The 13,711-nt window shown below is 34.0% G+C and overlaps 1 protein-coding gene across 2 annotated transcripts in view; it reads left to right on the top strand.

Moving 5' to 3' along the window:
• The window catches only part of LOC111140904 (solute carrier family 12 member 2), a 107,057-nt gene that overhangs the window by 37,418 nt on the left and 55,928 nt on the right, over positions 1 to 13,711 (top strand). For both annotated transcript variants that reach the window (XM_022493158.1, XM_022493159.1), the window contains exons 5-6: positions 11,576 to 11,715; positions 13,556 to 13,666. In XM_022493158.1, the coding sequence (XP_022348866.1) occupies positions 11,576 to 11,715; positions 13,556 to 13,666 (251 nt within the window). The remainder of the gene's footprint in view (positions 1 to 11,575; positions 11,716 to 13,555; positions 13,667 to 13,711) is intronic.

Below are 13,711 nucleotides of genomic sequence, written 5' to 3'. Positions count from 1 at the left end.
TGCTTTTTGTTTGTCTATTCACTTGTTTGTCTTTTTTAATTCCACTTATGGAATCATAAAGTTTTATCTTTCTCATTGTGACATTTCACTCAGCATAATCTTGCCTAGGTCCATCCATGTTGTCTCAAATGACACAGTCTCTTTCTTTTTTATGGCTGTGTAATATTCCTACACACGCACACACACACACGTGCACACACACACACTCTGTCTCTCTCTCACACACACACACACACACACCCCTTCCTTACCCATTTGTCTACTGATGGACACCTGTGTTCCTTCCATATCAATTCAGTGTAATCCCTATCAAAATTCCAAGGGCATTTTTTACAGAAATAAGAAAAATTATCATGAACCATAAAGACCCTGAATAGTCAAACAGTTTTGAGAAAGAACAAAGCATCACACTTCCCAATTCCAAACTATGTTTTAAACCTATAGTAATCAAAATGGTATGGTAATGGCATTAAAAGATATATAGACCTGTAGAATAGAATCAAGAGCCCAGAAATAAACTTACATGTGTACACTCATCTAATGTTTGACGAGGGAGCTATGAATACTCAATGTGAAAAGGATAGTCTCTTAAATGGTGTTGGGAAAACTGGATATTCACATGCAAAATAAATTGGACCTCTTATATCACTCATAAAATTAACTCAAAATAAATTTTGACCTAGAACCAGGAAATTAAGACCTAGAACCAGGAAATTCCTAGAACAAAGCATAGGGGGAAAGCCCCGTGACATTGGTATTGCTAGTGAATTTTTTGGATATGACACCAGAAGCACAAGAACAAAAACAAAAATCAACAAATGGGACTTTATCAACTTACAATCTTCTGCACTGCACAAGAAACAATCAACAAAATGAAAAGACAACCTACAGAATGAAAGAAAACAGTTGCAAATCATATTATCTGTTAAGGGGCTAATATCAAAATAGAGAAGGAACTTCTATAACTCAATAGCAACAAACCAAATAATCTGATTTAAAAGACAAAGGACCTGAATGGACATGTCTCCAAAGAAGACAACAAGTTCATGAAAGGGTGCTCAACATTACTAATTATCATAGAAATGCAGATCAAAACCACAATGAGTTAATACCTCGTACCTATTAGAATAGTTATTGTCAAAAAGACAAGAGATGGGGGCGCTGGGTGCCTCAGTCCTTAAGCGTCTGCCTTTGACACAGGTCATGATCCAGGGGTCCTGGGATGGAGCCCCGCATGGGGCTCCCTGCTCAGCGGGGAGTCTGCTTCTCCCTCTCCCACTCCCCCTACTTGTGCTCCCTCTCTCACTGTGTCTCTCTCTGTCAAATAAATAAATAAAATCTTTAAGAAAAAAAAAGATGATAAGTTGTGGTGAGGATGTGGAGAAAAGAGAATCCTTATGCACTGTTTGGAATGAAAATTGGTTCAGCCACTGTAGGAAACAGTATAGAGGTTTCTCATAAAAAACAGAACTACCATATGATCGTACAGTCCTACTTCCTTGGTATTTATTAAGAGGAAATGAAATTTCTATTTGTTGTAGATGTTGGCACCCCCTTGAGCAGCATTACTCAAAATGGCTAAGACATGGAAACAACCTAAGCATTCATTGAAAGGTGAATAAAATCATACACACACACACACACACACACTCACACAAAATAGAATATTATCTAGCCATAAAAATAAAAGGAGATATTGCCATTTGCAACAACATAGATGAAACTTGAGGGCATTATACTAGGTGAAATAAGTTAGAGAAAGGCAAATACTCAAATACTGTATAATCTCACTTCTATGTAGAATCTCAAAAAGCCAAACTCCTAGAAACAGAGTGTAAAAAAGTGATTACAAGGGGTTGATGGGTAAGGGAAATGAGATGTTGGTCAGACTTCCAGTTATAAGAAGTTGTGGGGATCTAACATATAGGATGCAGACTATAATTAGTATTATATACTTGAAACTTTCTGAGAGTAGATCTTAAATGTTCTTACCATAAAACAATAACAAAAATGGAAATTCTCTTTGGTGAAGGATATATTAACCTTATTTTGGTAAACATTTTGCAACATGTACGTGTGTCAAAACCTCACAGGATATATCTTATACAATCATATGTCAGTTATATCTCAGTAAAGCTGGAAAAAAATTAATTGACCCTGCATTTATAAGTCTATTTCTGGACTTTCTGGTGGTACATTATCTGAAGATCCGTCCTTAACCTAATAACATACTACCTTGGTACTGTGGCTTTATAGTATTTCTTGAAGTTGGATAGTATGGCTCCTTCAACTTTGTTCTTCTTCAAAATTGTCTTGGCTGTTCTAGTTCTCTTGCCTTTCCATATAAATTTTAGAATTACTTTGTCAGTTTCTGCATACTGTCTTGCTGGAATTTGGTTTGAACTTCTGTTGAATATAGAGGTCAATTTGGGGAGAATTAACATCTTAACTCTCAGGGCTTCCATTTCATAAATATCATTTATCTCTCTTTAGTTCTTCAGTTGTCAGTATACAGATCTTGCAGATATTTTTTAGATTTATACTTAAAGTATTAATTGGGTTTTGGTGCTATTGTAAAGTTAACTATTTAAAATTCTAATTTCTTACTGTTTGTTGCTGTTAAATGGAAATATGGATTTCTGTATATTTACCTTATAATATTTTCATAATAGGGCTGTCCACAGAGAAACAGAACCAGTATGATGTGTATGTATATATAAGGAAAAATTTATTTGAAGAAGTTCATTTACATGATAATGGAGTGGAGGATGGGAAGTCCAAAATCTGCAGGGCAGGTCAGCAGTCTGGAGATCCAGAGGACAGGTGATGCTGCAGTTCAAATCCAAAGGTTGTCTACTGCAGAACTACCTCCTTCTTACCTCTTCCTAGGGAGAGGTTTGTTTTTGTTCTGTTCAGGCCTTCAGCTGATTGGATGAGGCCCACCCACATTACAGTGGGCAATCTGCTTTACTCTTAGTCCATCAGTTCATTGTAAATGTCATCTAAAAACCCCTTATGGAAACCATGTATCTGAGCACTAGGACCAAGCAAGTGGACACACAAAATTATCCCTTCACAGTGTCACATTGCTAAATTAACTTTTATTTTTTTTTATTTTATTTATTTTAAAAGATTTTTAAAATTTATTTTCGAGAGAGGACGAACAGAAGGGAGAGGCAGAGGGAGAAGCAGACTCCCCGCTGAGCAGGGAGCCCGAGGAGGGGCTCAATCCCAGAACCCCAGGATCATGACCTGAGCTAAAGGCAGATGCTTAACCCAGGTGCCAGCCAGGTTGCCCCAAATTAACTTATTTTAACTGGAGTCCATTACCCTTCAAATTTTATCTTATTTTATATGTGTTTTTCTACTGCATAGTTGTATTAGTTTGTATTTTAAATTGAATTACTTTCAAGTTACTCTTCGGGGGAAGTTCATTTTGGTAGAAAAACGTGTCAAGATTTGATTCTATTCAGACTTCCTTAATCCATCTACAGCACTGAGGATGTGCTGGATCACATGTTGACTGTGATTTTTCAACAGCATGTTGGACAGTTAAGATTTCTTGTGCAGTTTTTATCAAGGGTGAGCAAGAATTACAAGAAAATAAGGTGAAATAGTTCAAAGGAAGTTAACTTGGATAGGTTTGTTGGTGTTTCTAAAGATTAAAAAATGTTTCACATTAATATACAGTATTTAGTCCATGTTAGCAGATAAAAGGAGCAAGTACTAAATTGAACCACGTGTAGTTTTTTTTTTTTCTTAGAGTTTTATTGAGATATCAGAATGTGGCACTGGACAAGTTTAAGGTGTTACAGCATAATGGCTGGACTTAGACATATTGTGAATAAGTTGCCATAGTAAGTTTAGTTAATATCCATCATCTCGTATAGATACAAGGGAAAACAAAGAAAAACATGTTATTTACCTTGTGATGAGAACCTCTAAGAGCCCTGTGTGGTTTAAGAAATGTCTCTTTTGTGGCATAATTGTTAGTCAAACATCCAGAGTGCATGTTCAAAAGAGAGTAAGTACTCCTCCTTCCTTCCTGCCTAGTTGCGTGGGGGTTTTTGTCTTTGTGTATTTTATTTTGAAGGTGCCATTTGAGTTCAGTTCATTTGTTCTGAATGTTCATAATAGCTGTGTATGGTAATCCCATTTTCTACAAAGATTGATTGATAAATGTACTCCTAATCAAAAGTAAAACTGACCATGCACATTCACATTGGTTAACTCTGGGTTCTTAGTAGAAGAAACTAAGGAAATCATTGATTAATGCTTTATAACAAAAATTGGCAAGACAGAGCTCTTGGAAAGAGTTTTCAAATCCAGTGACTCCTGTTTGAAAAAAGAAACAGGATAAAGTTGATTTTTTTTTTAATAAAATGTTGTCTACTTTGCAGAAACCTTTGTTACCCTTATATACCACTCATGGAATTCTGTATGTTAGTAACAGCCAAGGATAAAGATTTTTAGTATTTTACACAAATTTAAAATAGAGTTATAATCGGGCTTTATTCTTCCAAGGAGTTTTAAATCAATTCTTAGAACAATATGAAATAGATGAGGCAGTCATTTTAGTGTTGATTTTACTTGTAGGACTAATCAACACATCACTTTGGTCTTTCCATGGCTTTATCCATCACTGTTGCTTAAAGTCACTACTTAACCTTTATCTCTGTATCCTTATATAAAATGAGGAAGTTGGCCTGATGACCAGTGAATTGCCTTACAGTATTAGGATTCTGTGAGGTTACACCTAAGAACCACAGAAGTGAATGGAGAGGGTTGGTGCTAGGTGGTGATGAAGAATCTGGGTCACAACTCTGTTCATTTGGCAGATGTTTGATGCTAATCCTGAACTTGGGTTGGGTTGTTTTTACCAAAAAAATGTAGATGAATTTATGGACTTAATTGCTTTTTCTTTTTTTTAAAGATTGATTTATTTGAGAGAAGGAGAGAATATACATGCAGAGGGTAGGGGCAGAAGGAGAGAGAGAATCTTGAGCAGACACTCTGCTGAACATGGAGCCCACCACAGGGCTCCATCCCATAACCCTGGAATCATGACCTCAGCCAAAATCAAGTGTTGAATGCCTAACCTCCCGAGCCACCTAGGTGCCCTGATTTAATGGCCTTTTAAGAAAAGCTTCAAAAACAAAACAAAACAAAACTTTGATTTAACCCATGGTCTAGCTTAGAAGTAACTTCTGTCTCCTTTCGTTAAAAGCAGTGAGTTGATGAACTTGCTTAAGATGTATTTAATCTTCTCTTGAAGTATAGCACATGAAATTTTTTTTGCCATATCATTTTGTACCATTTTTAAATTTTGAAATGGTAGTTGTTGACAATAGATTTATAGTTAATTAGGTCAATATTATTAGAGTAAAATTCACATGTGAAATGCACACATTTTAAGTTTACAGTTCTTTGAGTTTCGATAAGTATATAAATCTAGCTCAAACAAAATACATACTATTTTCATCATACTGGAAGTTTCCTTTATAATCATTCTCTCACCTCTAGCCCAGGATGGAATTGTGTTCTACAGAAGGTACTCTTTTTGTGTCTCACCACAATATAGAGTTTTGGGGATTCATCCGTGTTATTCTATATGTTAGTAGTTTGTTGTAGTGTAGCATTACTATACATTATTTTATGACTGTATACCTATAGTAACAATAAATTATTTAGTACCTATTGCAGGACACTGGGATTATTTTTAGGGTGAGGCTATTATGAATAAACTGACAGAAACAGTCTTATTCAAGTCTTTGTGGTTGTATCATATAACATACATTGGGAGATTACCTATGAGTGGATTTGTTGATTTGTGAGGTACTTGTATGTCTCATTTATAAGAAATTGCCAAATGTTTTCCATAGTGGTTGTGCCATTTTATACTACCGCCAGCAATATATGAGACTTCCAGTTTTTCTACATTGTTACCAACACTTGTTATGTATTTTTAATTATACCTACTCTTGTGGATGATTAATTATAGTAAGCATCTTTACATGTGCTTATGACCACTTGTACATCTTCTGTTGTAATATATTCAAATCTTTTGCTGATTTTTAAGTTGTATTATCTTTTATTTATTTGTAGGAATTTTTAAAAAAAATATATTCTGAATACAGTTGATTTGTTTAATGTATGTATTTTTTTCCCCAGTTTTCAACTTTGCCTCATCACTTTAATAATTCTCTTAATCTTTTTTTACCAAGTGCAGAAGTTTACCATTTTGAAGAAATCCAGATTCTTGAGTTTTCTTTTATGGCTAGGGCTTTTTTTTGTAGTGACCTGAAATCTTTTGCATATCTCAAGGGTTATGAAGAAATTTTCTCTTTTTGTCTAGAATCTTTATATTTTTAACTTAGGTTTTTGACTGTCAATAGTTTCAAATTTTTGTGTATTAGTGAGACAAAGAGTGTGCTTCTCCTCCCTCCCTACCTCCCTGCATAGGTATCTACTTGGTCTAGCACCATTTATTAAAATGGCTATCTTCTCTCTTTTGAATTAACTTTGGTACCATTGTTGAAAAATCAATTGTTTGTGTATTGTCTGGATTGTATGCTTGTTCCTTTGATAAGTTTGTTTCTCCCATTTACGGGAGAATTATGGAAGTAATTTTGCCAGTTACTGTTGATTGCTTACCTTTATAATTTCTGTCTTTCAACTTTGTTCTTTTTCAAGATTGTTTTGGCTCTTCAAGATCCTTTGTATTTCTACCTAAATTTTTGGACTAGGTGTACTAATTTCTGTTAAAAAAAAAACAAACAAAAAGCCCATAAAATCTTAATGGGGTTTGGTATTCCAGTCTTAAAAATATTTTTGGGGAGAATGGTTATGTTAATAATAATGAATCTTGCAGTTTATGAAAATTTGTCTCTCTCCATTTATTTAGATCTTTTGTTTCTTATAGTAGTGTTTTATATTTTCCAGTATAGATGTTTTGCCTATATTTTATTAAATTTATCCTTAAGTTTTTCATGTTCTTTGGTTATAAATGGTATTTGTAAATTTTATTTTCCATGTTTTGTTTCTTATATAGAGAAGTAAAATAGCCTTTAGTATTTTGACACCATTACTCTGTGATCTTGATAAACATAAATAGACAGGTCATCTGTGAATAGATATGGCTTATATTTTTTCTTGCCAATTTTTAGATTTTTTTTCTCCTTTCTCTCTCTCTTTCATTTGTTGAATTAGTTAGGATTTCCAGTACAGTGGTAAATAAAAGTGATGAGACTAGACATCTTTGCCTCGTGCTCATTCTTATGTAGAGTAAGTTCAACATATCACAAGTAAGAAGATGTTGACTATGGGTTTTTTGAAAATGTCATTTGTCAGATTGAGAAAGTTATCGTTCTAAGTTGCTGAGAGTATTTATCATGAGTGGATATTAAATTGTGTTGTGCTTTTCCTATGTCTTCTGACATGGTTATATGGTTTTCCTCCCTTAATCTGTTACTTTCACAAATTAATATGGTTTTTTGAATCTTAACCTAGCATTTGTAGGCCCCACTTCCTAAGAGATATTACATTTTCTGCAACATTTTATTTGCTAACATTTTGTTAAGAATTTCTGAGTCTAAGATCATGAGGAATATTCATCTGAAATCTTCTTTCTTTCTAATAACCTTTGTCAGATTTTGGTATCAGGATGATGCCCGTCTTAAAAGGGATATTGGCTGGCATCTCCTCCTCCTTTGTTTTCTGAAAGAATTTGTGTCAAATTGATCTTTTCACCTCCTCTTCAGTGAAGTTATCTAGACCTGTAGTTTTTATAAATTGTGTATGTGTGTATGTGTGTGTGTGTGTGTGTGTGTGTGTGTGTGTGGAGGTTTTTATTACTAATTTAATTTCTTAGTTAGCTATAAGATTTAATCATTTTCCTCTTCTTACCACAGTTTGGACATCCATTTCATCTGAGTTGCATATTCATTGTAATAAATTGATTATATTACCTTTTAACTTCTTAATGACTATGGGATTTATAACTGTATGTCCCTTTTTTCATTAGTGATTTGGTTTATTTATGTTTTCTTTTTTGTTTTTGTCTTGTTCATTGTCTACCAGTTCTGTTAATGTTTTTAAAAATAACTTTTGTCTTTGCTGATTTTCCTTTATTGGTTTCTGTTCTTTATTACTTTGTTTCTCTTTTAGGTTTTATTTACTCTTTTTTTTTTTTTTTTTTTAGTTTCTTGTTAGATCATTGATTTTATGTCATTTCAATACAAACATTTGAAAAAGTTCCTCTATAATTTCTGTGTTAGGTATATCCCACTAATTTTGATATGTTCTATTTTCATCATCATTCACTAAAAGTACTTTTTAACTTCCCTGTGGTTTATTCTTTAACTAGTGGTTTACTTTAAAGTATGTTGCGTAATTTACAGATATTAGGGATCTTCCATACATTTAATTTAATTCTTTTGTGGTCAGTAACATTCACTGTATCACTTCAGATCTTTGAAATTTGCTGACACTTATTTTATAGCCAATAATACATTTTTAATCTTAGGCTCTTGGTTAACCTAGTTGGGGTTTTGTTATTGATGTGAAATTTAGGAAGAGCTATAGGGACATACAACCCCAAATCAATATGTGATGAAAATGGACCCCAGTTGTATGTAGTATCATTACTTAGTACTCTGGTATCTGACTCATTTATGTCCTCTACACGCATGAGTTGGGTGTAGTTTATGGCCATATTACGAAACCCCGTGAAGAATATTTTTTCAACATTAAATTCTGTGTTTGTTTGACAAATAGATTTTTTTAAAAGAAAGTAGTTACTTTTGTCTATTGATGCCTTTTACTCATTCGTAATTCTTCCTTCTCATTGCCATTTTCGGTCATAACAAAAGACTGATATTTGTCATGCATATTGTATGATAAGGACTGGAGCCAGACCTGGGTTTAAGTCCAGTTCTTCCCTGGCTGCTTGTATGACCTTGGTCAATTTACTTAACCTCTCTAAGCCTTGATTTTCTCATCTGTAAAATGGGAATGATAACAGTATTTAGCTAGAATTAAGTAAAATGTAATTTTTAACAAAATAGAAATTTTATATTCAAGATGAATACCTGCTTTATGCTTATTAGTAAAAATAACAGACCAGTCTCTCTAAGTGGTAGGTCTTTAATACTATCTTTGATTTTGATAAAAACAAAACAAAACAAAACAAAAAAAAAAAAACTGCTTTTAAAACTGGTTGTCTGTAGGAAGCAGTAGTAGAAGTGAAAGAAACAGGGCAGAGAATGTTTGCTTTTCATCAGGAGTAAAAGTGTAGTGAGATTAGCAGATACTCTTATATTCTTTATTATCCATGAACTCTTTATTTTCTTGGAAAAAAAATAAAAATCTTTTAAAAATTAACAAAACTAGTTGTGGGGCTTTAAGGTTTAAATATTTTAAATTGTAGATATTTTAAACTATTTAAAAATAGTTCTGAGGGGCGCCTGGGTGGCTCAGTGGGTTAAGCTGCTGCCTTCGGCTCAGGTCATGATCTCAGGGTCCTGGGATCAAGCCCCGCATCGGGCTCTCTGCTCAGCAGGGAGCCTGCTTCCTCCTCTCTCTCTGCCTGCCTCTCTGCCTGCTTGTGATCTCTCTCTGTCAAATAAATAAATAAAATCTTTTAAAAAAAAATAAAAATAAAAATAGTTCTGAAATGTCAGAATTTGCCTACTTATATTCATAATTCCCAGGGAGAATTGCCCTTCTCATTATGTTTTGCCATATTAAATGCACCTTAAGATATCTATTTTTTCTTCTTAGTAATAAAGAGACTTGAAATCAAAACTATAAAGTACATCATGAATTAATTCTTTGTTTTTATAGGTCCTATTGGTGATGTTTCTCAGTCTCACTTATTTTTTTTAAAGATTTTATTATTTGAGAGAGCAAGCAAGTGAGCACAGTGGGGGAGAGGAGCAAGGGAGAGGGAAGAAGAGGACTCCCCACTTGGCAGGGAGCCAGATGCCAGCCTAGATCCTGGATATCACTTAACTAACTTTTCATGGTGACCTAATTTTCTCATCTGTGAAGTCAGGATAAAATGTAATTCATTGTTGGTATAAGCAGTAAATGAAATAGTGTAAATCAATTTTGTGAACATATATGTTAAATATAGTCTTGATAATTAAAGTATTTCAGGGATTTTTCTTGTGATTAATTATAATGAATTTAATGTCTTAGGCTAAGATCTTTATTTTATGAAAAATTTGTCTTTAAGTCCATTAGAATTTTTTAGTGTTCAGAAATATTTCTGGGAAATTCCTAGGTAATTTCATCAGATTAAAAACCATAAGATCAGTCATTACAAATGATCAGGTTGCATTTTTTTCTTGAGGATTCCAGGGTGGTAGAAATTATGGTGAAATAAGTAACTAAGGAAGTTTAGGGTGGATGGATTTATAATGTATTTTGAGAGATTTGATAGAATTAACTATGAAATATATTAGGGTATTTCCAGAATGAAGTTGGCATGCTTTTGTACTTTATTGAACTATAGAATTTTTTGTTAAATTTGTCTTTATTATACTGAGAGAACAGGAGAAATACTCAGGTATTAAATGGCATTTCATCATATGGTCTTTTTTTTTTTTAAGATTTTATTTATTTGTCAGAGACAGAGAAAGGAAACATAAGCAGGGGGAGCAGCTGGCAGAAGGAGAAGTAGGCTCCCCACTGAGCAAGGAGCTTGATATGGGGCTCCATCCTAGGACCCTGGGATCATGACCCGAGCCAAAGGCAGATGCTTGACTGACTGAGCCACAGGCGTCCCTCTTCCTATGGCCTTAAGAATTAAGCAGTTCATCAGTATCTAAAAATATGTATATAAGTTTGTGTAACTTCATTATTATTAAAACTAAGTTTGATTATGACCTAGAGGCCAGAAATAAAATAGAATTTTAGAAGAATTCTTAGAGATATCAACTAAGCATTAGATTGACTCAAAATCATAATACTGATTATTTAAGTTAGAAAAATATATGTTTCATGATAGTTCGTTTAATGTCCTTGTTGACTATTGCATTTAGTCAGGATTTATTAAACTATAAATTATATCTATTTAGGATATCACCTTATGCTTGCTGTTCTTTGTGATTTCTTTGGAAATTTTTTTGAGTCTTAGTGGTCATGTTACCAAGAAATTACCATGCCAATTTAGGTTATTGCAGTCATCTCAACTGTGATTTACATTAAGACTAAAACTCTACTTAGAAAACCATTAGGAGATGATATTGTATCTATGAATATGAGAAGGAGGCTTTTGTCCATCCTAGTCTAAGCTGTAGAAGAGAGAATAGGGATTTAAAAGGCCAGATGATTTTATATTTGATATGGGCAGAATTCTCTGGATGTTGAGAACTGTTAATGAATGAAGTGGGTTGTAAAGAATTCTTTTGGGATGTTTCTTCCTGAAAATATGCTCACCCACTTGCTTATTAATTTAACAGTCGTGCTTATTGAAGGCATGTGCTTTCTGAACTCTTTTGTGTAATTAAGAGGATTGTTTGACATTTAAATTCTAACTTGAGTGTTTTTGTTTTTTTTCCCTTTCCCATAGGAGGAGCATATTATTTAATATCTAGAAGTCTAGGGCCAGAATTTGGTGGTGCAATTGGACTGATCTTTGCTTTTGCCAATGCTGTTGCAGTTGCTATGTATGTTGTTGGATTTGCAGAAACCGTGGTGGAGTTGCTTAAGGTAATTTCCACTTCTAGACATTGGTTTCCTAAATCGTTATTGAGGGCTATGTGCCACTCCTCATATTGGATCCTAGGAAAGCAGTGATGAACACAAAACGTGTCCTTCAAGAAGTTTAGTTTAGGAGATAGACAAAGTAATGATAATACCTTGTCAGAAGTGGGTAGTTATAGAAGACTTTGGCAACACAAAAGGTAATCACTTACTACCACCTAGGAAAGGGGCGGGGGTCACAAAGGAGTGTGAGTAAGGGTTTTCCAAGGACGGGAGTCTAGGAGTCAGCAGGCAGGTAGGAGAGGTGGGATGTGCCATGAGGGAATAGGAGAGAAAAGGGAACAAGGGCCCAGAAGGGGTAGAGTATGGTGTGTTTTGTTTTGTTTTGTTTTTTTTTAATTCTGTAAATATTTCTATATAATTGTAGCATAAAATAGAGATTTAAGACTAGAGAGGCAAAAAAGGGTCAAATCAGTAAAGGTATTGTTTGCTATTAAATTGGGGTCTTAATCTCAGTTGGAGTTAGGGGCTGGAATAGGATCATATTGGGGCTTGAAGAAACATGGAACCATAGTATAGGGCATGGATCTGAGGGATTACTGGTGGAGAGGGAGACCATTTAGAAAGTTAAAGCTATCCTGGAAAAAGGATGGTGGTGTATATTCAAACAATGACCAGTGTAGCTAGAGAGGTATTGGTGAACTGGAGAGATTTTTAGAAAGTCAAATGAGTGGACTTGATGATTACTGATATATAGCAAATTAGAGAAAGAGAAAGGGAAATTAGAGAAAAGAGAAAGGATTTCAGGTTTATAGATATAGATTCATATATATAAATACATAGACATATAGATTTACATACAAAAAATAGATTTCTGAGTTGGAGGTTTAAATGGAGAGTAATGGCATTCACTGAGAAAGAGCAGCACAGGACAGTGTAGTTTGGGATGTCTGATTGGAAGAACTAGAGGTATAGCCAAGTAGAGCTGGCCAGGAAGTAGTTGATAATACTGCCCTGGCATTGAGAAGAGGATTTGTTTGAAAAGAGTCATTGGGATGTGTGTAGTTAAAGCTGCAGAAGTGAAATAGGATTCAGCATTATTAACTGAGAGCGACCTGGAGAGACACTTACAGCTGTTCATCATGTTAGATTAGGTTGTAACTCTGTTCTTCTGTGGTCGGAAGCCGCCCATTAGGAAGTGTAAGATTTGAGAGAGACTGGCACTTATGTTGGCATTGACCTTAGTTGTATAGGCCTTAAGAGATAGGAAAAGCAAGGGCTGTAAGAAAGTGAGCAGTATAACTATTGAGAGTTAATATTCTTTTGTTATTTAATTTAGCATGTTTTTAATGTCATAGATATTAAACCACAAATACTTTTGCTTGTTAGAGTGGGAACAGTGTGTGTTTTTGGACATCTGCATGAACGTGTATTCATCTCTTTTTCTTTTTCTTATGCAACATAAAAGACCATTAAAAACATGAATTTACTAATCACAATAATACAAAATATATGTCTTTAAAAAATGCTAACTGTGAGTCCTGCTTAAATGTATTATAATTTTTCTTTGCTTGTTAGCAATTTCATTTTTGATTTAAGTCTGTATTAAATATAGCATTATTAATTTGATCATATATTTGATGTCTTGAGTTTCTTGAATGGTGCCTCAGTAGTACATAGTTATTTATTCCTTTTTCTTAGGCCTCCCTGTTCATTCCTTACATAGGTATTTATTCCACTTCTTTATGAAATAAATTCTGATATCTCTGAAGTGTTTCCAGAAGAATTAAAGAATTTATCTGAATAACTGAAATTGTTCATTATATTTGTAATTCTCGTTTTCTAGGAACATTCCATACTTATGATAGATGAAATCAATGATATTCGAATTATTGGAGCCATTACTGTGGTGATCCTCTTAGGTATTTCAGTGGCTGGAATGGAATGGGAAGCAAAAGTAAGTAATGAACTCATTGGAATATCTGTACGTATTTAACATATG

The sequence above is a fragment of the Enhydra lutris genome, unplaced genomic scaffold (assembly GCF_002288905.1).
Source record: "Enhydra lutris kenyoni isolate GAN:26980312 unplaced genomic scaffold, ASM228890v2 scaffoldscaffold5, whole genome shotgun sequence".
In the NCBI taxonomy this organism is placed as follows: Eukaryota; Metazoa; Chordata; class Mammalia; order Carnivora; family Mustelidae; genus Enhydra; species Enhydra lutris.
Note: the sequence above shows the minus strand (reverse complement) of the source record. Positions and strands in the feature narration are given on the sequence as shown.